The 24,323-nt window shown below is 39.3% G+C and overlaps 1 protein-coding gene across 2 annotated transcripts in view; it reads right to left on the minus strand.

Moving 5' to 3' along the window:
• CDK8 (cyclin dependent kinase 8) overlaps nucleotides 1-24,323 on the minus strand; it is a gene marked incomplete at both ends in the record, with an annotated part of 96,047 nt that overhangs the window by 46,485 nt on the left and 25,239 nt on the right. For both annotated transcript variants that reach the window (XM_079721837.1, XM_079721838.1), the window contains one exon: nucleotides 6,642-6,717. In XM_079721837.1, the coding sequence (XP_079577963.1) occupies nucleotides 6,642-6,717 (76 nt within the window). The remainder of the gene's footprint in view (nucleotides 1-6,641; nucleotides 6,718-24,323) is intronic.

Genomic DNA, 24,323 nt, shown 5'->3' on the forward strand with positions numbered 1-24,323 from the left:
ATTGCTATGGTAGTAAGTAATGGTAAGTGTTATGGACTGTCCTCCCAAAATTCTTGTGTTGAAGCCCTAACCCCCAGAACTTCAGAATGATTCTATTTGGAGATAAGGCCTTTAAAGAGACAATTAAGTTAAAAACAGGTCAGTAGGATGAGCCCTAATCCAATCTGAATGGTGAGCTTACAAGAAAAGGAGATTAGACTCACAGAGAGATGACCACATGAAGAGGCCACAAGAGGGTGGCCACTTGCAAACCAAGGAGAGAGGCCTCACAGGAAACAAGTCTGCAGGTGCCCTGATCTTGGATCAATAGCCTCCACCAGTAAGAAAATAAGTTCCTGTTGTTTAAGCCACCCAGTCTGCAGTATTTTGTTACGGCAGCCTTAGCAAACTAGTACAGTAAATAGCTATTACTACTGAGTAAGTACAACACGCTATGCTGGGAGATGGGTCACTGCGGGACTGGAGATGGAGCTGAGAGTCTCAGTGGGGAAATGCCTCTAAGCAAATATTTACACTGAAGCACTTCCAAAAGACCAGGAAGCTGGGCTACATTTAGCAGAGCTAATGCCTGCCACATGCCAGGCCCTGCGGCAGATGCTGCACTAGGTCCCGGGATATAAAATGTGCCGAGACCTTCCGCTGAAGTCCTCTGGCAGCAGACACGTTCCAGTGAGCAGGCAGTTCACGTGCTGTGGCTGCAGCAGTGATAACTGCAATTGACTGAGGAACTAACGTGCACCCAGAGTTTACTGTATCCCAGAAGTGACCTACGCTCCTCACGCACTAAAACCCTATGAGACAACTATTATTCTCATTTTACAAAGAGGAAACTACAACACGGGAAAATTACGTCACCTGCTTTGGGTCCTACAAGCCAGTTAAGTGGTAAAGCCAGAATGAGAGCTCAGGTAACCCGGGGTGGGTCTTAAGTGCTCCATGGAACCCCGTGAGGCAGGTGCTCAGACACTGGGGGTGGTAAGCAGTTTTCACACCTGATGGACTTCACCACCCCACACAGAGCCCATGGCGTGCAGATGCTATTCTTAGCACTGTATAAGATGTTTTTGCCTTTTTGAAAATTTTATGTCCAAAAATGTTTAATGGAAAAAGGTTTAAATAAACTTATACAATGGTTTCATCACAGAAACCACCTAAGTTTTCCTAATTCTACTGGGAATAAAATCTTATAATTTCCTGAGTACTAAGATCACTGCTAAAAATACAAATGTTTTAAAACATCATTCGTCATAAACTTAATTCATTCTAACTATGCCACACAATATCACACTTAATCTGAACTCTAAAAGTTCAAATAAATAAAAAATAAATAGCATTTAAAACTATCTTGTCAATAAATACCACTTACATGGTGAGTGAGAAATAGGTAAGAAAACCTCTAATATTCTCAAAATAACATTGATTTCTAATATTAAAATTTTACAATATAGCAAAAATAATAAATTCTAAATGTACACCCTAAGTATGACAGTTGAGTTGAAATTACTATAAAAGCATCAGTAAAATTATTCCAAAATTATTTCAGTTTTTTTTTAAGCTGTGGAAACTTTTCTTCAATTGAATTCTTGCAAATTAATTAAAGAAAAATTTAAAAAACCTGAGGAGCCTAGGTTAAAGCAGATGTAAGCTTTAACAGTAGCTGAACTACAAGGCGGCCCCTTGGTCCATTGATAGTCCACTGAAGAAGTACTGAACACCACTAAGCTAAAGGGATCATGACTCACAGGAAGCTCTGGAAATACACAGCAAGCCACTTAGAATACCGTGAGGATGAAGACATGCAATGCTCTTCACTTCAGTAGAAATTCTCAGAGTTCTTTCCTTCTTCCCTCCCTTTTACAATTATTTACTAAACAAAAGACTATGTGTGAGAACTAGCACACACTGGTGAAGAAATGCATTCCAGTCAGGCAGAGTTAGGGAACACAAACAGAAAATAAGTTAACAAAAAATAAAAAGAAACTCCTTATAATTATAATTTGTAATAAATGCTATGAAAGGAACAAACTGGGTGTAGATCGTAAGAGAATAATGGAGGTGAGTGTTGGAGAAACCGGACTTCTCAGACAATGGACTTCCATAATAAATGCAAGGTCTGAGCAGACTTGTCAGACAGATGGGATCCTTTTTCCTTTTGAATTTTTTTTTTTTTTTTTTGGCGGTATGCGGGCCTCTCACTGTTGTGGCCTCTCCCATTGCGGAGCACAGGCTCTGGACCCGCAGGCTCAGCGGCCATGGCTCACGGGCCCAGCCGCTCCACGGCATGTGGGATCTTCCCGGACCGGGGCACGAACCCGCGTCCCCTGCATCGGCAGGCGGACTCTCAATCATTGCGCCACCAGGGAAGCCCTCCTTTTGAATTTTTATTATAGAAAAATTTTCAGAAGTAAATAGAATAGTAAAATAGAACAACCCCCATGTATCATCATCCACTCACAGCCTATCTCATTTTATCGATATTCATATCCACTCCTCCCACCCCACCCTGAATTATTTTGAAGTAAATCTCAGGCATATGAGTTCATCTATAAATATTTCAGTATATATTGCTAAAATATAGTCTCTCTTCTCTGACCGCAACAGGAAAAAATTAGTAGTTGACAACAATAAATTATCTGGAAAGCCTCACATATTTAAAAATTAAACAATATATTTCTAAATAATCCATGAATAAAAGAAAAAAAATCACAAAGAAAATGGAAATTATTTTGTACTAAATGATAATAATAATACAATGTGACAAAATTTGTGGAATGCAAGTAAAACACTACTTGGAGGCAAATTTATAGTTTTAATTGCTTATATTAGAAAAGAACTGTTTAAAAAAAAACCAATGACCTAATGGTCCACCTTAAGAAGATAAAAAAGAGGGACTTCCCTGGTGGTCCAGTGGGTAAGAATCCACGCTCTCAATGCAGGGGGCCTGGGTTCGATCCCTGGTCAGGGAACTAGATCCCACATTCATGCCACAACTAAGAGTCTGCATGCCGCATCTGAGAAGTACGCATGCCACAACTATGAAGTCCGCATGTCGCAACTAAGAGTCTGCATGCCGCAGCTAAACATGCCACAGCGAAGATCCCACGTGCCACCACTAAGACCTGGTGCAGTCTAAATAAATAAATAAATATTTAAAAAAGGAAGAAGAAGATAAAAAAGAAATGCAGGCCAAAAGTAAATAGAAGAAATAATAAAGATAAGAGCAAAAATCAATGATACAGACAGAGAACACAAATTACCAAGTCCACAATGAAATAGGGACGCCACTATAGAAGCCACATTTGTGAAAAGATAATAAGAATATTATTATCAACTTTGTGCCAATAAATTCAGTAACAAACAAAATGAAAATATTACATAAAAAATAGGACTTATCATACGCAAGACCAAATATTAAATGTGAAGAGCTCTATATCTATTAAGGAAATAATATTGGTCGGTGAATTCTGTCCAACATTCAAGGAAGAATAACTGCCATTCATACAGAAACTCTGTCAGAATGCAGAGGATGAAGAAAGGCTGCCTAACTTGTTCTGTGAGGACAGCACAACTTCGATACCAAAGACAAAAACGTTACAAGAACAATAATCATAGGCTAACATTCTTCAAAAGACCTACAGCTCCTCAGCAACACATTAGTAAATCAAATCAACTGATATATAACAAAGCAGGGATTATTTCAAAGCTGCAAAACTGGATAAATGTTAGAAAATTAATCAATGTAGTCTACCAATATAACAGAATAAGAGAAGAACTATATAGTCATTTCAGGACATGTAGAAAAAAAGCATTTGATAAAATTCATTACCATTTACAAAAAAATAGAAGGGAACTTCCTAAGCCTGTCTGATGGTATCTATAAAAAACTTATAGCTAGCATTTAACTTGATGGTGAAACACTGAAAACACTTTCCCCCAAGACTCGGAACAAGTAAGATGCCTGCTCTCACCACCATTCAACATCTTCTGAGAGGCTCTAGCCAACGCAAAAGAAAAAAATCAAAAGCATAAAGAGAGAAAGAAGTAAAACTATTCCTATTCATAGATGACATAATTACTTATGTAGGAAACCCCAAAGACATCACCAAACCTACCAGTGAATTTAGAAATATAATTTATATAATATAAAATATTTTTTTAAAATCAATTCTTAATACAGAAGCAAATACAGAAGCAAACAAGTGGAAAACAAAATTTAAAAAATAATCCCATGTATAATAATGTCAGAAAACATAAAATCCTTAGGAATGAATTTAACAAGCGTGTAAAGCCTCCACACTAAAAAACTATAAACATTGTTGGGAGAAATTTTTTAAAAACCTTAAAAAATGGAAAAGTATGTCTTTCTAAGCCATGAAAGAAAGACATACTTTCATGGCTTAGAAGTTTCAGTATTATTAAGATTCAATTCTCCCTGAATTGATGCAAACCATAATGTTAGCAGGCATTTTTTTAGAAATAAAAATTACTAGCCAATTCAACAATGTACATGCTAATGCAAAGGACCTAAAATAGCCCAAACAATCCTGCAATAAAAAATAAAGCTGGTGGCATTATACCACTTCACTTCAAGTCTTGCTGTATGTAAAGTAGAGTTATCTGGTATTGGCTGCGGATAGACAAAGCGATCAATGGAACAGAATAGAGCCCAGAAATAGTCCAACACTTACAGACATTTAATTTTTTACAAAGATGCCAAAGGAATTCAATGGGAAAGAATCTTTTCAAACAATGATGCTACAATTGTACATTCACATGAGGTGAAGGGAGGAGATGCTCAAACATTACATCAGACTAAAAACAGAAATGACGTGAACAGATCACAGACTTAGAAGTAAAGCTAAAATTGTAAGGCTTCAGAAGAAAACAAAGGGAAACATCTTCACAAGTAGTGAGTAGATAAAGATTTCTTCAGCCAGACACAGAAAACAAGAGTCATAAAAGGAAAAAACTAGTAAATGAGACTTCATCAAAATTAACAATTTCTGCTCAGCTTAGGCTGAAGAACCACAATCAAGTAGGTTAAAAATAAGCTTTCATACTCCTATTGTGCTTAACTGCATTTACAGTTATCAACATAGATATAAAGCTAAGAATGTCTGTTCCTGAAATGAATGGAGTTTTGTTTGATTTTAAAACTTTCTGTTGAAGAATAATAAAGACAGAGGAAAGCATATGAACGTTAAGTGCACAGCTCAGTGAGTTTTCACATGTGAAACCCACATGACCAGACCCAGAGCAAAACCAAGAAACAGAACAGCATCCTGAAAGCTCCCCCTTGTCTCCCCTCTGGTCCCTCCCTGCCCCTCTGAAGGTCATCCCTATCATGATGACCAACATCACTGACCACAGTTCAACAGATTTTAATTCTTTAAAACCGACTAGAATATAGAGAATAGTAGATGCTGCAGAACTGACAGTTAATGTACAGATATCTTGCCTCAAGATACAAGAGTATAAGAATTTTATCAATGAAATGAAATATAATTTCCAATACAGCATACCTTTGGTTAAGAATGCCCTCCAGCTCACTCCTATTCTTCCCTCATGGAGGTAATTCTTACATGTCCTCCAAAACCTGAAACCTTCCTTGATTCTCTAGTTTAGATACATACACCCTTTTCCCATTCTCTATTCCCTCCTACCATAGTGCTCGGCACACCATTCCTATTATTAGAAGAATTATAAGCCTTTCCTCATCAGTGTGCAAACACAAGGCCAGGGATCCTGACTTGCTCTATGTGTTCTATGTTTACTTCTTCTTGGTCTAGTTCCTGTCAACATGATACACAATAAATGACTTTTAGTTGAAAACCCAGTGGTATAGAATCTGTTAAACGAGTAATATTATTTAAATTAATACCTCCAGGTCACAACAGCCTATATCTGTGTAGACAGAGGGCTGAAAGCAATAAAAGTAAAGATTATTACAATATATATTCTAGAATATTCTGATTAAAGACAGAAAAGACAAGTTTGGACCCATAGTTTCACAACAGTAAAAGCTGAAGTAAAGTCTCAGAGAATACTCACTTTAAATGTAAGAATAATTATTTAATAATGCATTAACATGAAGAATATTTTCCTTCAGAATCAAAATGAGATTCTAATTACCATATGGCAATGGTATGCCTCCAAAAAGGGGGGGGGTATATAATTTTACTTATTCAAATGAACAGACAGATACAATGAAAATCAAATAACAATCTCATTTTAAGTTCATAAGTAATGACATTAATCTCATCTTATTAAAATAGAAGTATTAATTTTATATGAATTAACATATAACATAATAAACACTTTTATTACACTCGATGAAATAATAAGAATAACTGGATCCTTAACTATTTAGTGACATTTTTTGGAAAAATATATAGTTACATAAACAACTGAGATTTACTTAACCCCAAATAAGTGAATTTACATAGAAATTTTTACTAGAACTATATGCCACCTTTACTTCTCTTTAAAAAACAAATATATTTTGCTATAGATAGTAGATATGAAAAATATTCCTCAACTTTCAATTAATGTGTATATGTGACAAATACAATTCAGAGACCTATATAGGTGACACCCATAAATCAGCTAACAATAATGATGATAAAAAGAGCTTCACTTACTGCTATTTCTCTACATGCCGACATAGAGATCCCGGTTCCTTCTATTTGTTTTAAAGCATAGTCTTTATCATCTTTCCTGTAAAAACAAAGTTATTTTAATATACAGATAAATCTAAATGTATGTGCATTTTTAATAAAATAGAATAAAAATAAATATAAATCACATACACTTTGACACCTTTCACATATAGTCACATAATTTCATATGGGAGAAACTTTAGGTAATCTATTCCAATCCCAAAACTTGATGAGGGAAGTTAGATTCCAAGGAATAAAAAGACTTGTCCAAGGCTCTATGGTTATTTGCAGAAGAGAAAGATTCAGAAATGAAGCTCCTGACTTCCAATAATAGGTTCTTTCTGCTCTAATATGTATACACTTCCTGTGTGTGTGTGTGTGTGTGTGTGTGCATGTGCGTGCATATATAAAACTTGGTCTCTTAAAGCCCATTTGGATATCGGGGTGTCAAAAAAATTAAGAAATGAATGCATCATTCATAAAGTACAAAATGGTTATGATTTAAAACATGTTATATAGTTCATATCCCCAAATACCTTCAAAGGGATTCACTCGACATACGTTTACTGAGCACTTACTGTGTCTCCAGAACTGTGCTAAGTCCTGGGGATACAAGGGAATTCCTTCCTTTATGGAGCTTTCTGTGGCTACTGGTGGTGAGAGATAACTAACCCACCACAAGACAGTATGATAATGCTGTGACAGACCAAGTACGAACCGCAGAGCTACCCAAAAGTCACTCTTTTGCCTGGAGACCCAGGCAAAGCCTTCTCAGAGGAAATCCCATCTCACTGAGGCCCGAATGGCAGTCCTCAGACATTCTGGACTCAGGACCCTTTTACTCTCTTAGATGTCACTGAGGACCCTGAAGAAGTTCTGTTTGTTCTATCAATATTAACCCTCTTAGAATTGAAAAATGGGAACTCTTAAAAAACACAACCTACGAAAGCACATATCCATTACCCACCAGAGCAATGGCATCGTCACGTGTCACGTCACCTTTGAGAAAAACCCACTGTACACTCGCGAGAATCAGCGTGAAGAAAGGCATATAACACAGCACTGTTAGGAAAACAGTGTTGACCTTGCAGACCCTCTCAAAGGATTTTGAGGACACCTAGAGCTTCCCAGATCACACTTTGAAAACTGTGCTGTGTGTGTGTGTGTTTGTGTGTGTGTGTGTGTGTGTTAAGAGGGGAACAAAGTGTGAAGGCACATGAGGTGAGGGAAAAGCACTTGAAGAACATACACTAAACAACGGGAGATGAGGCTGGGGATACAGTTAGGAACCAGATCGTAGAAGTATTTTTATCCTCCAAGAACAAGAGGAGACGCTCCGTTAACACTTTTTAAACAGGAGAGTATCAATCCTCCTGTGCTTTGGCGGCTTTTAAATGTTGGGGGGCAGTAAGTAAAGACAGGAAACCGAGAGAGCAGCGAAGTCCACAGTGTCCAAACTACTCAGGTGGGAGATGATGCTGGCTGCTGCCAAGGGGACAGCCTGGAGTGACGGAAGGCAGACCAGCAGCACAAAGGACAGAATCCTGGGGATGAGGAAGGAGATGGGGTCGGACATAATGACTCCTGCCCCAGGGAACAGGCCAACACAACATCATCCCCCGGAACAGGGAACACAGCAGGAGGAAAAGGTCCGAGGGAACAGGAAGATGATGGCTCCGCTGTGTGCAGGCTGAGTCTGGTACCTGTGAGACACCTACGTGGGGATGGCAAGCTGAATAAGCACGTCTAAAGCTCAAGAGAAAGCTGAAGATATCAGCGTATACATACCGTCAACCAAGCCAGGAGAGTACATGAGGGGAGACCAAAGAGCAGGACTGGTTAAGAAAAAGGTTTTCAAAAAAGGGCAGAATAGTAAACAGTATCCAAAGCTGCCAAGAAGTCTAGTAAGGTGAGGAGTGAGCAGTGTCCACTGAATTTAGCAATGATGAAGTCACCAGGGGATACTGGACTAGGCAAAAATAGTCGCAGTGACGTACTGGCAGTCTATACTGCAGAAGGCTGGGGAATGAATGGGGCCTAAGTCAACTGAGACAATAAAAGTAGGTAATTCTTTGAAGGTGATAAAATAAGGCAGCAGCTGGAGTAATACACAAGGTTAAAGAATTTTTTTTAAGATGCGAGAAACTTGATTATGTTAAGTACTGAAAGGAAGAACCCAGAGAAAAGGAGATGAGAGGGAAAAACGAGAAGAGCAAAGACTGAAATGCTGGGGAGAGATTAGATTCAGAGCGAGAAGGAGAAACGTGTCTTCCATTGTTAACAGGAAGACAAAGGAGGGAGGAAAGGATAGATACAGGTGCAAAGAAGTTGGTTCAGAGGCAAAAAGCCAGGGGAGTTCTCATTTTGATGGCTTTCATTATTTTTCTCATGTTGGAAATGAGGTCAAATACTAAAAGTAAGGGGGCTTCCCTGGTGGCGCAGTGGTTGAGAGTCCACCTGACAATGCAGGGGACACGGGTTCGTGCCCTGGTCCGGGAAGATCCCACATGCCGCGGAGCGGCTGGGCCCGTGAGCCATGGCCGCTGGGCCTGCGTGTCCGGAGCCTGTGCTCCGCAATGGGAGAGGCCACAGCAGTGAGAGGCCCGCGTACCACAAAAAAAAAAAAATACTAAAAGTAAGGGCAGAGTCATAGAGCCAGAGTTAAGGTTTGACTGAACAGATGAGTAACTCCTTATAAAATCAATAAGTTTAATACTTTATCATTTTAAATTATCAATAAAGCTTATGTAACTTTATCTTTCCTTTTATAACATTTACACCATATCCTTAGTTGTAAAAACAAATCACAATTACATTATTTTTCTGAAAAAAAGATTTGTTTTACGACAATCAGATTTACAAGTACTTTCTAGTAAAGCACCATGGGCACACATTATATTAAAAATACACTAAGAATATCTGTACTTAATGTTCACCAAGTCTGAATGATTTCTGAAAGATTAAAGGAGACATTAAAGAAGGTGACACAAAAATAAAGTGAAATTGGGATCAGAATAAATCTATTAGAGATTAGACAGTTCATGTGCATGGTACTGATTTAACCAGATGGTCAACCCAGGAGTGTAACAGGTTCCGTTATATCTACTGTCGAGGACAACTTCCTAGACTTGAGCCTTCTAAGGAGAGAGAGAGAGAGAGCGGTGGAGAAGGAAATAAATTAAACCAGAGACTAACTCACCTCCCTGACAACAGCCCCTGGACTTTCTCTTCATTAAAGACAGCCATGTGAAAATTTCTTCAAAATGAGCTAAAAAAAAAATTCTAATCTGCAATCAGTTCTCTCCCCCATCCCAAGTAGTTAATGTTTTATATTTTATAAAAGTAAGTTATCAGAAAGAAAGGTAAAATGGGAGAACATAAAAAACTTTGAAAAGATGTGTGATTATCAAAAAGGCAACTGCCTCTTAAAAATCACCTAATAATAATTACCATGGTAACATAATAGTGCTTTGTGCTTTACAGAGCACACTTATTTATCTAGCCATCCACACAACACTTTTTTGTAAAAAGGCACCCTGGAGAGGAAAAAGGTTCGTCCCCTACGTTCAGTCATGATCCAGTGGAAGTCGTCAGACTGGATCAGTAATTACTGCAGTACAGTGCTCCGTAGAATAGTACTGTAGACAGAGGGAGTGATCAACTAACTATACCGTGAAGGGTTGAAGGAAGATGAAAGAAAGCTTCAGAAAGAGTCTACTTAAGCAGAGATTCTTAAAACTTAAGAAGTCTGTCAGGAAAGGAAGGAGGGGCTGGGAAAAGAAATCAGTAGTTATATGAGGCATCCCAGGAAGGGGGAAAAGCATGTACAAAAATACAGAAGCACAGACAGGATCTGGCATGCTCAGAGAATAGCAAAGACGGGCAGCAGCTTAAAATCATGGAAACACATGGACAGCCCTGAGGTTTGCCTACCTTAGAAACAGACAGAGGTAGGGTGGGAGGGGGACTTCCATGCCAGCTGTCTCCAACGGGTGCAGAGTATGTATACTTCACTTCAAGGAGTGTACAAAACAAATGAGTATGACAAGAAAACATCACATTTAAAAATAAATAAACAAAGTTGAGAGAAAGTGTGTCACGTGAGAAGACCAAAAAGAAGAGGGTGCAGCCATGACGAACACTTGCCTTTAACAGATGGGAGGGGAAGTCAAAAATATAAAATGGCTATAAAGGGAGGGAAGAGATATGGGAACATATGTATATGTATAGCTGATTCACTTTGTTATAAAGCAGAAACTAACACACCATTGCAAAGCAATTATACTCCAATAAAGATGTAAACAAAAAAGTGGCTATAAAGGAGTGGTTAAAAAAAAATGAGTAGTGTTTTGGTAAAATAGAGTACTGAACACATATCAAACTTCACTCCCCTCCTAACACCCTACTAAAACTATGGCAAAGAAAAAATTTTAAAGACATAAACCCATAAGGATGAAAAATGAGAGAGAAGATAGCATAAAAATTTGGAAACTAGAATGTAAGTGGACAAACAGTAGAACAGTAGCTGATGACAAGGATCCAAGAAAACCAAATAAGAAGCTGATAGCGAAGAAAGCTGAGAACCAATTAGGTTTGCAGAGCCAGATCCTCCAAAGCAGAGACTTGAGAGGACAAGATCCATCTGGAAGCAGAACTGGCTGGGGAGAAGATAAACTGAAGAGAGAGCCTAGAAAACAGAGCAATAAAACAAAGTTAGAGAAACGTGAAATAAAACTAGGGAAATGAGAGAACCAGTCCCTGAAATCCAACACACAAATAATTAGGAGTTTCAGAAAAAAAGAACAGAGAAAAGAGAGGAAGAAAACTTACAAAGTAATTCAAGGAAACTCCCAAACTGAAGGACAGGATTTGTAAACCTGGAAGGGTTCAGTGAGTTCCTATCCCAAATGAATTAAAACAGATGCACATCAAGACAATATTTAGGCATTTCAGAAAAGTGGAGACAAGCAGTAGATTTTACAGCCTTCCAGTGAAGACGGGTAATGGGCCACTTAAAAAGGATATCATTCAGCCACGAGAAAGAAGGAAATCCTGCCATGTATGGTAACATGGATCATGGGTAGACCTTGAAGGCATTATGCTAGGTGAGACAAGTCAGACACAGAAGGACAAATACTGCATGCATATCACTTACATGTGCAGTCTCTCGTAAATACAGAAAGTAGAATAGTGGTTACCAGGGGCTGGGGGCTGGGGGACTGGGGAGATGTTGTTTAAGGGTAAAACTTGCAACCAGAAGACAAAAAATCCTGGAGCTCTAATCCCGGAGATCTACGCACAGCACAGTGATTATATACAATAATACCGTATTACAAACTTCAAAGTTGCTAAGAGACTATAAATTATTTCCATCACAGAAAAGAAATGATAATTATGTGACATAATAATTCTGGTTAACAAAATAATTTTCCAGAACTGTTCAACCTTATCACTGATGTAAACAACTATCTTCCCTTGCCAGATACTTAATCAGCTCTACATGCTCTCGGATTAGGTGTTTGGCTATTTTTGAAGCATCATTAGGGAAAGACTGTACTTGAACCCCCATGGAAATGACCTTGCCATATTCTGCAGTAAAACTCCTTGGATCCATACCTCTCAATTACAACAACACAATACTTCCTCAAGTCACTGGAAGGCTGTCCAGCCAGAGACCCCAAACTGAGGATTGCTAAGAATCGTCCAGAAGATGGTCTTAGAATGAGAAAGCTTATACCCAAGACCTTTGGATCAAGCAGCATGAGAGAGAGAGCTTCCACCCCCAGGGCTTATGGAACAAAATCTAAATGGCCAGAACCAAAGACGGTCAGGCTTTAATCTGCATGCTTTCCCCACCTCCCCCCACCGCCAGCTCTTCCCTTCCTCTCTGCTGCTTTAAATTTCTGAATTGTTAACAGATACTTGTTATCTCTAACAATGATACCTATAACGCTGTTCTTTTTTTTTTTTTTTTTGCGGTATGCGGGCCTCTCACTCTTGTGGCCTCTCCTGTCGCGGAGCACAGGCTCCGGACGCGCAGGCTCAGTAGCCATGGCTCACAGGCCCAGCCGCTCCACGGCATGTGGGATCTTTCCCGGACCGGGGCACGAACCCGTGTCCCCTGCATCGGCAGGCGGACTCTCAACCACTGCGCCACCAGCGAAGCCCTATAACACTGTTCTTTGCATCCCCAGTCACTCCTTGTATGAGTCTCATACCTGGCTGCAATTTGCTCAGGATTTCACTAAAATATGCAAACAAGCCAACTGTTGAGATTGTAGCCACTTTCTTTTGGGTGCAACTCAGCTCACTCTAGTTCTTGGGCAATTACACTCAACTACTAAGCAACTCTTTATTTTGTTTTGTTTTGTTTTCTATTTCTTTTTGGCCGCATTGGGTCTTTGTTGCTGCGCGCAGGCTTTCTCTAGTTGTGGCGAGCAGGGGCTACTCTTCAGTGCGCGGGCTCTAGGTGCGCGGGCTTCAGTAGTTGTGGTGCGCGGGCTTCGGCAGTGTGGCTTGAAGGCTCTAGAGCGCAGGCTCAGTAGTTGTGGCACACGGGCTTAGCTGTTCCGCAGCATGTGGGATCTTCCTGGACCAGGGCTCGAACCCACGTCCCCTGCATTGGCAGGCGGATTCTTAACCACTGCACCACCAGGGAAGTCCATAAAATGGTAAACTAAAATAGTAAACAAGACAGACAGCCCCTCTGATGTCAAACCTAGGAAAGTTTCTGTCCACACCAAAACCATACTTGGGGCCTTGGCTCTTGGCTTAGCAGCAGACTACAAACTGTCCCTAATCTCTCAGCATCTGTCAGTGTTCTAGAGCTCAGATGGGATCTCCAGAGTGTTGTATGTGCACAGCCATTTTTGCTTTGCATGATTCAACTGACCTCACAACAACAAAAAGTAGTCACAAAGAACTGACTTCAGTCCAACAGTAGATGAGACGCTCTGAAGTCTCCTGATCAACAGAATTCCAGCACAGAGAAGATCTGGATTTCACAGAACAATGTCCTCAATGGCTGAATCTGGCCAAAAAGAGGGACTAAGAAAGCGAAAATAAACCCCACTGAAAATCAGATTGTGCTATCCCTAACAGATTAGTGGCAAGGCCAGTAGGAAAGGCAAACAGGAAATAAAGTTTTGCCCAAGGCCACACCAGAATGGCAAAATGACTAAAATGGCCCTTTTTTGAGTAATTACTGCTCTCTTACCAATGAGCCCCCAGCTCTGCTTCATTCCGCCTACCCCCGAACAGAATACTCAGGTACCCAATTACCAAACTGACCCCACCTCACAACAGTATCCAGTGCACAGCTGGTCTACTTCCCAGTCTCTCCTTAGAATCATTCAGCCCAAACCTACCGACGAAGCCCCACTTGCTCTGGTTCCCAGGTGTGCACTTGCCCTTGCTGCAGCAGGCAAGTAAACTTTCCTACAGGTGCATTCCGGTGGCCTGTAACATTCATGATGCCCAATTACCTTACATGAAGTCACAATGCATTAAAGCAAATTGAAACAACAGTCCCTTTAGTTTACATTGCGTCAGCTCTCAGAGAACACATTCTAACTAGCCATGCTATACTTTGCTTAAAATTCCTTGTCGTAGTTAACGTGTTTTGCTCTTTTGATCATTCTGACAAATGAAATCCACAAGTTAACTTGCTGGTTAATGACATAAGCTTATTTAAAAGATTATTAGACCTACTAATTCTTGATTTGGGGGCATTCCTGTGGTCAGCACGGCTATAGCCCCTGAGATACACCAGTGAGCAGGACGGACACAACAGGAGGTCTTTCACGTCTCTTGGCAACTCCAGAGGCCAAACTCCAAGACGTTACAAAGCTTCTTGTAAACCTAGCTATGAATCTCTCTCCTCTGCATTATCTTGTGGGATTTAAGCTCAATTTGTTAAGCTCTCATATTTCAAACACATCTTTACCTTGTTTGGAAAAAAAGCTATGCAGAGCTTAAAAAGTATTTCTAACCTTGGAAGCTAGAAAGAAACTCCTGGTCCTTTCTGTCTGTTTAGTTACAAGATTACAGTAACATGATCAGATATCACTAAATGTAGGGGGTTTCCATCAAAGACAACTACCAACCTATCTTTCTTAGATCACCTTCCCAGTGTCATTTTTCTGAACATAACTCTACAAAGAGTAAAGTTATATAATCAGGCATCCTGACTTCAAGAACTATATTTTGACACTGGTCATATAATCATTCTTTCTCTCCGTAATATCCATGCTAGAAGAAATGAGCAACACTGAAAACAGAAATTAATGTGTAATATTTTCCTCCCTAGTAACTGGTCTTTCCTGCTATTTCGCATATCCACCTAATTTATCTCTACTTGGCCCCAAACATTTTCTTCTTAAAAGTAGCATTACATCGGGCATGTGAATACACCTGAACATTTCTTAAATATTAACGTGTTGTACTCCAAGTATTATTGTGAATAAGTACTCAAGATTAATGTGCTATTAAGGTACCCTATAAATGTTTTTCCCTTAATCTGCCTTTTAAATTCATAAGAATGGGAGCCTATTATAATGGAAGAAGAGAATGGGACAGAGATGAGAGGATGAAAAATAAAGAAAAACATAGGGCCTTGTACAGACTGACAATGCCAGGATGCCATGTATCGAGCAGTATTTTCAACTCAATTCTATGTACAAAAAACAGGAAAAACAATCAGTTAAATGGAACTATCACTACTCAAGTACAAAAATAAAACTTCCTAAAATTACGGGGAAAAAATTATGGTGGGAGGAGAGTTAAATTTGGCAAATGCCAAAGATATGTAAAATTTATGAAAATTTCAACAGAATTACATAGATATTTGACAATGTTAAACGCAATAAGATTAAGATCTTATTAGATTAGACTTAAAAATCACACAACATCAGCACACACTAGTAGGATCAAGATTGGAGGCAAGCACATAGCACAGGGAGATCAGCTAGGTGGTTTGTGACTACCTAGAGGGGTGGGATAGGGAGGGTGGGAGGGAGGGAGACGCAAGAGGGAAGAGATATGGGAACATATGTATATGTATAACTGATTCACTTTGTTATAAAGCAGAAATTAACACACCATTGTAAAGCAATTATACTCCAATAAAGGTGTTTAAAAAAAAAGTTGAATCACTATGTTATACGCCTGAAACTAACATAATATTGTGTATCAACTATATTTCAATTTTTTATAAAGTGTATTAACTCCATGCAGTTATACTTTATATTTGTTGAATACCATAATGAATAAGAATTGTCAACCTCAATCAGAATTAATCTCAAAATCCAAAAAAAAAAAAAAAAGTTGGAGGCAAGAATGTTAATTAGGAAGCTATTGTCAATAATCCAAAAGTCAAATAACAAGTACCCAAACTATAAATTTTTCTATTTTCAATACATAAGTAAACAGCAGTGGAATTAAAGAGTGATAAACTCAAGCCGGCTGCCTAAGAACAATCCCAGATACAGGTGCTGGGCTTCACAGGCAAGAAACCTGTCTCTTTCTCCCATTTCCTTCCAGTCCCGCCTCACCTCAATCACACATAAGGTAAAATTGGCCAGGGACTCACTGTAATTAGCTAAGGATGTAACATCTCACCAGAAACGAGATGGCTGCACAGAGTAAGAAAAGATGCAGTATATCTCCAAGTGGGCAGGGTTGGGGGGCATTGGCCGCCAGCCAGGGTCGGGTCAGATTAGAGAAGCTTAAGTCTTGCAGCAATATCAATAGTAATCTTTTGTATTTGGCACTTTCATACCATTCTGCAAAAAAATCGCTCTACTAGTAGATTTATAAGCCCTGTGTTCTCCTAATTCCGGGAGCAAGGTCACCTGTGGGGAGGAAGCAGAGACATTTCCCAGGAGTGGGAAGCATACCTTTGCCCCCAACTTCCCCAAATACTAGAAAGTCTATTTCTCCACAAGTGGATATTCAACAAATGTGACTTCCAGACAGGGAGACAAGGAGTGGGACTCCCAGGAGATGATGACTGTGTAACAAGCACTTTCCACATACCAAGTACTACACTAAGCACTTAAGATAAACGCATGTTAAAGTCCATGCCTCACATGATCTGGAACAATTTACATAAAATGTGCTTTGCACGTATGTAGTTATGTATAGAGAGGATGCATACATGCTTTCTGTATAAATATTTATGCACGTACATAAATATATTTAAAATACATGTGTAAATGTGTGCACATGTCTACATATATATGTGTATACATATATACATGTATACTTACACATATATACAGAGAGATATATACAGATATACATCCAAATATACGTGTGTATATGTATACAAAGAGGAAGAAGAAAATACTTTTTTAGTATAGTTAAGTTACTAACTGGCCATAGTACTACTTTAACTCAAATAGACATGAGAATAATTATACAGGTGTTTCATGAAGAAAAAATGTACCACGGTTATTATATAGTTTACACAGCTATGACAGATTATCCCTTATACAGCAAGAGTTGTGTTTAATAATGACTCACAACAACTTACAATCATTATCCTATCTTACATACGAGGACAGAGAATCCAAAGTCACAAGGCTAGAGAGCAGCAAACCTAGACCTCAAACACAGGCAGTCATTCCAGAAAACATCTCCCCACAAGGCTATATCAGTTTGTTCTGAAAGTGTGGCTACCAACTCGTTTACAAATTGCTTCCATTTAAAATACTGTCAGGCAGCTTCACCACAGTGCAAATGGGTCACGTGTGAATGAACACACCTCCTCTATCTACATGAGCTAACAGACTATTTTGCTTGTCATTAAAACACACACACACACACACACACACACACACACACACACACTCAAACTGCTCCTGTCAGTGTCTACCTAACAACTTATCTGGCAATGAGTAGATATAAGCTATCAAAAACTTTTCATTTAAAGCTGTTGCTATATATTCTATGAACAACAAAAAAATAGGTCTGATACCTTAAAACAAAAGGCCACCTGAACGTTCAAGTTTTATTTGTAGCATTCACATATCTATAATCTTTCAATTGTATAAAACTGAAAGAGAGCAAAGAGGTGAAAAACTTTTAATTGTGTATAAAACCTATGATTTAACAAATTAACATTCTGAGTGGTTTGAAGCCAAGAGAAAAGGCACAATAAGACTACAGGAAAGGAGGGAAGTACCCATAATTATCAGAACTAGACTAATCCCAAAATGTAAAGGTAATTTCCCACTTTGGGAAAAAAACAGCTTGGAGCTTTTCACCATTGAGTATGATGTTAGCTGTGGGCTTGTTATATGACTCTTATTATTTTGAGGTACTTTCCCTCTATACCCACTTTGTTGAGAGTTTTTATCATGAAAAAAAGGCTATATTTTGTCTAATGCTTTTTCTGCATCTATTAAGATGATCATATGATTTTTATCTTTCATTCTATTAACGTGGTGTATCATACTTACCGATTTCTGTATGACGAAGCATCTTTGCATGCCAGGGATATATTCCATTTGATCATGATGCATAAACCTTTTAATGTAATGCTGACTTGGGTTTGCAAATATTTTGTTGAAATTTTTTGCATCTATGTTCATCAAACATTGAACTGTAGTTTTCCTTTCTTGTAGTGGCCTTATCTAGCTTTAGTACCAGGGTATGTTGGCCTCAAAAAATAAATTTAGCAGTGATCCTCTTCTCTTCAATTTTTTGAAAGAGTCTGAGAAGAATTGGTGTTAATTCTTCTTTACATGTTTAGCAGAATTCCATAAGGAAACCATCTGGTCCTGGGCTTTTCTTTGTTGGGAGGTTTTCAATTACCGACTCAATCTCCTTACTCGTTTTGGCCTCTTCAGATTTTCTATTTCTTCATGATTCAGTCTTGGTAGGTTGTATGTTTCTAAGAATTCGTCCATTCTTCTAAGTTATCCAATTTGTTGGCTTGTAACTGTTCATAGTAGTCTCGTATGATCCTTTGTATTTCCATGGTACCATTTGTAATATCTCCTCTTTCATTTCTGACATTATTTGAATAATCCCATCTCTTTTTTTCCTTAGTCTAGCTAAAGGTTTGTCATTTTTGTTTATGTTTCAAAAAACAGCTCTTAGTTTCACTGACCTTTTCTATCATCTTTCTAGTCTCTATTTCATTTATTTCTGCATTGATCTTTGGTATTTCCTTCTTTATGCTAACTTTGGGCTTAGTTTGTTCTTTTCCTAGTTCCTTGAGGTGTAAAGTGAAGTTGTTTATTTCAGATCTTTCTTGTTTCTTACTGTAGGTGTGTATCACTATAAACTTCCTTCATAGAGCTGTTTTTAATACATCCCATAAGTTTTGATATGTTGTATTTCCAGTTTTGTTTGTTTCAACGTATTTTCTTATCTCCTTTTCAGTTTCTTCTCTGACCCATTGGTTATTCAAGAGTGTGTTAATTTCCACATTCTGTGAATTCTGCGGGTTTCTTCCCGTTACTGATTTCTAGTTTCATACCACTGTGGTCAGAAAAGTCAGGTGATACGATTTCAATCTTCTTAAATTTGCTAAAACCTTTTCTTTTTTTTTGTAGTGAAGCAAGTAAAGTGTTTATTAGGAGGAAAAAGAGTACAATACCTGTGGATAGACACACAGGCAGGCTCAGAGAGGGAGTCACGCCCTTGTGGTAGTTGCTAATACCTGTTTTGTAGCTTGACATATGATCTATCCTGGAGAATGTTCCATGTGTGCTTGAGAAGAATGTATATTCTGCTGCTGTTTGATGGAATGTTATATATATATATATGTCTGTTAGGTTCATTTGGTCTAAAGTATGGTTCAAGTCCAATCATTCCTTACTGATTTCTGCCTGGGTGATCTAGTCATTGTTGAAAGTGGGTTACTGAAGTCCCTTACCATATTGTATCATATTTCCCCCTTTGTATCTGTTAGTTTACACTTAATATATTTGGGTACTCCAACGTTGGGGGGTATATATTTATGATTGTTATATTATTCTCTTGGTGAAATAATCCCTTTATCATTGGCATTTAAAGAATCTCTTGCTACATGTTTCGAGTTAAAGTCTGTCTTATCTGACATAAGTATAGCTACTCCTGCTCTCTTTTGGTTTCCACTTGCACGGAGTATCTTTTTCCATCCTTTCACTTTTTTTTTTTTTGCAGTACGTGGGCCTCTCACTGTTGTGGCCTCTCCCATTGCGGAGCACAGGCTCCGGACGTGCAGGCTCAGTGGCCATGGCTCACGGGCCCAGCCGCTCCGTGGCATGTGGGATCTTCCCGGACCAGGGCACGAACCCGTGTCCCCTGCATTGGCAGGTGGACTCTCAACCACTGCGCCACCAGGGAAGCCCTTCGTCCTTTCACTTTGGGCCTATGTGTGTCCCTTGACACTAAAGGGAGTTTCTTATAGGCAACATATAGTTGGGTCTTGTTTTTTAATTTATTCAGTTACTCTATGTCTTTTGATTGGAGATTTTAACCCACTCACATTTAGAGTAATTATTGATAGATAAGGACTCACTAATGTCACCTTAATAACTGTTTTCTGGCTTATTGGTAATTCCCATATTCCTTTCAACCTCTCTTGCCGACTTCCTTAATGAATCAATGATTTTCTGCAGTGGCATGTGTTGATTTCCTTCTCTTTACCTTTTGTGTATCAACGGTAGGTTTTTGCTTTGTGGTTAACATGAGGATTATAACAAAGATCTTAGAGATATAACTGTCTACTTTATGCTGATAACTTCAATTGCATACAAATTGAAAGTAATATGCCCACGTCTACAAAAGGTAAGAAGGATCAAAACAAGATGAACACAGAAGCACCAGAGCATACAAAGAGGGTTAGAGGTTAGAAAGGAGAAGGGACACCTTCAGGGAAAAGTGACAAATACTTGCTGTCACAGGACCTGGAACAGTATATATGCAGTTGACACTGTTGGTTACTTACCCAGTATCCATTCCTCCTGATTCCTTCTTACAGAATGCTGTTTTGTTCAGGTTTATTTACTTTTCCTTAATGTAACTATGTGCCTCAAAAGAAGATGAGCCCTGGGGATTCCCTGCTAGCGCAGTGGTTAAGAATCCGCCCGCCAATGCAGGCAACACAGGTTTGATCCCTGGTCCAGGAAGATTCCACATGCCGCGGAGCAACTAAGCCCATGCGCCACAACTACTGAGCCTGCGCTCTAGAGCCCGTGCGCCACAGCTACTGAAGCCCATGCGCCTAGATCCCATGCTCCGCAACAAGAGAAGCCACCACAATGAGAAGCCCACGCACTGCCAAGAAGAGCAGCCCCTGCTCGCCGCAACTAGAAGAAAGCCTGTGCACAGCACCGAAGACCCAACGCAGCCAAAAACAACTAAATAAAACATTTTTTTTTTAAAGGAGGAAGACAGGATTGGTGCACTATATTTCAAAAAAAAAAAAAAAAAAAAGATGAGCCCTCCCTAGCCCCCAGATGGGCCAGAATGGTCCAACAGTGATTTTACTTCCCTTGCCTATGATTAGTTCAGAGACAGGTTATGAACCAATTCTGGCCAATGAGTCATGTGAAGACTGCTGGGTGGCTTCCCTGAGACGGAGGGGCCGGGGTGTGACTTGATCATCAAAGAGCCTCTGGAAGAGAGAATCTCTCTCTTAGGAAGCAGAGCCCCACGTGCCTGTGGTAACTATTTTACCTGCATGAGAGGATCTGCCTCAGGATGAAGCTAATGCTGAAGACGACAGGACAGAGAGGGAAGGAGCCTAGCATCTCAATGACAACAATGAGGTGCTGCGCCTGCAGAAGAGTGGCTGGAGGCTGCCTTAAATCTTGATTTAAGGGTTTTGTAAGATATCGAAACTTCCTTACTTAAAAATCATTTTGAGATAGAATTTTCTATTATTTGAAGCCAAATGAATTGTAATAGAAGAAAGGGCAAAGAGGAGAACAAGAACAGAAAGCCACAGTAAAGAACAAAAAAAATGTGAGGTAGCTCTTTAACAAGATCTAAGGTGAAAAGAAGGCAGGATGAGAAAATCTCTGCTGGGTGGCCCCCTTTTTTCCAATAAAATATAGATAGAAAGTTTGTTTTCAATTATTCAACTGTTTTAATGCATATCTATTATTTGCTAGATCCTATTCCAGATGTTAACATCAGCAGTCCACAAGGCACCAGGTTCCCTGAGGCAAGAAGGAACTTGGTGCTTAGGAGGGGCTGAAATTCGTCAGGAACAGGGAAGGGAATGATGAGAGGTGACAATGAAGGTGAAGCCCAATCACCCAGGACAGGGAGGGCATGTGGAAGACTGTGAGTCATCACAAAATGCAATGAGAAGCCAATGAAGAGACATGATCAAAGTGACATTTTAAGAAGATCACACCAGCTGTTCTGTGGGGAAAACTGAAAATGAGGGAAATATCATGGACAGAACAGGTTAAAAACCTATGGCTCACAAATACTGTAAGTCCACTTACATGAGGTACTAGAGACAAAAAATGAAACAGTGGTCTTCAGGGGCTGGGGGAGGGGGAATGGGGCCTTAGTGCTTAATGGGGACAGAGTTTCAGTTTTTGCAAGATGAAAAGAATTATTTGGACAGATACAGGGTAAGTACCATTCAATACCCTTTACATGAAGTTTAAACACATGCACAGCACTACTTAACATACATGTGGTATGGAGGGATAAAGGCATCCATAGCAATTTTAACAGCAGCATGTTGGTTACTTCTAGGGTGAGAGATGTAAATTTGATCAGGGAGGGTGTATTAGCTTCTTATTGCTGCTCTAACAAGTTACTGCAAACTTGGCTTAAAATAACACAAATGTATTATATTACAGAGCGGTAGGTTGCAAGTCCAACATGGGTCTCAGTGAGCTAAGATGAAGAGTGCCAGCAGGCTGCACTCTTTTTTGGAGGCCCTGGGTAAGAATCAGTTTCCTGCCCTTTCCAACTTATAGAGGCAACCACCACATTCCTTTGCTCATGGGCTTCTTCCTCCATCTTCAAAGCAAGAAACAATGGGTGAAGTCCTTCTCATATCACGCCACTCTGACCTGGCTTCTGCTGTCACATCTCTTCTAACACTTCTATTTCCCTCTTCCACTTTTAAGTGTCCTTGTGATTACACTGGGCCCACTCAGTTAATCCAGAATAATCTTCCTATTTTAAGGTCAACTGATAAGAAACCTTAATGCCATCTGCAAATTTAATTTCCCTCTGCCAGTTAACAGAACATATTCAAAGGCTCTGGGGCTTAGGACATGGACATCTTCTGTGGGGGTGAGCATTACTCTCCCTCCTACAAAGGGCACACAAGGAGCTTTAATTTTCTAATGTTTTATTCCTTAAGTAGAAAAATAAAGGTGTTCATTATGTTTTTTATTATGTCTCTTTATATGCCTCAAATACGTTTAAAGGCTTCTGATGTGAGGTTTTCTTTCAAGACAAATTTTTCAAACGTTCATAGAGCCTTAAATCTTGATGAGATCACTCAGGAGCAGTAAGGGGGAAAGGGAAGGAAGTACAGAAGGATCAAGGCCTTGGCCCTGCTTCAACCTGAACAGATCCTCCGGGCCTCTCACTGTCGTGGCCTCTCCCGTTGCGGAGCACAGGCTCCGGACGCGCAGGCTCAGCGGCCATGGCTCACGGGCCCAGCCGCTCCGTGGCATGTGGGATCTTCCCGGACCGGGGCACGAACCCGTGTCCCCTGCATCGGCAGGCGGACTCTCAACCACTGCGCCACCAGGGAAGCCCATGCACTTTTGATTGACACCCTAAAGAGCAGTACTCTAAGAAACAAGAACTTTACTGACTCTCATGAGGACTGCAGCTCAGCTTCAAATATCAAAGCTTGAAAACAGATTAATGTAGTCCCAGATTGCTAGCTCTTTCAGGCACCAGATAAAGGTGCTCATTGTTAGAAGATACTATCTCCTAGGCATAAAGTTATTTCGACAGAAAACTTTCAAACACAATGTCTAAAACACAATTAAAAATAACCAAGCACACGAGGAGACAAAACAAGTAGCAGAAACTGTAAACAAACAATAGAAATAGACTCGTAAGGGCTAACTAAGCATATAATATTCAAGATGATAAAACACTGAGAATTCTGACAGTTTCAAATACCCAAGAAAAGGACACAACAGATTTTTGAGAAAAAAAAAATTCTAAAACTGAAAAAATAACTGCATTTAATAAGACAATGGATGAACTTAAAAACAGAAGAAGTACAGCAGAACAGATTATTAATGTACTGGAAGCTATATCATAAGAAAATATTCAAAATAAAGAATAGAATGACAAAATGATGAAAACCATGAAGAAGAAAATAAGAGACATAAGTAATACAGATGAGAAGGGCTAGCATGCATGTAATTGGATCCCATCAAGAGAAGAGAAAGAAACAAAAGAGACAGAGGGCACAACCAATATTTAAAAAGACAATGGCTGAGAATTTTTCAAAACTAATGACAACAAATTACAGATTCAAGAAGCATTACGAATCATAGCAGCCTAAGTAAAAAGGGTGATCTTCAGGTAGAGAAAATGATCCAAAAGGAAGCATGATAATGCAGACACATTACCTGCAAAGGAACAGTTCATTAGACTAACAGCTGATTTCTTGACAGAATCAACACAAAACAGAAGAGTAACAATATCTTAAAACACTGAAAGCAAAAA

Source organism: Hyperoodon ampullatus (genome assembly GCF_949752795.1).
Source record: "Hyperoodon ampullatus genome assembly, chromosome: 16".
NCBI classification, from domain to species: domain Eukaryota; kingdom Metazoa; phylum Chordata; class Mammalia; order Artiodactyla; family Ziphiidae; genus Hyperoodon; species Hyperoodon ampullatus.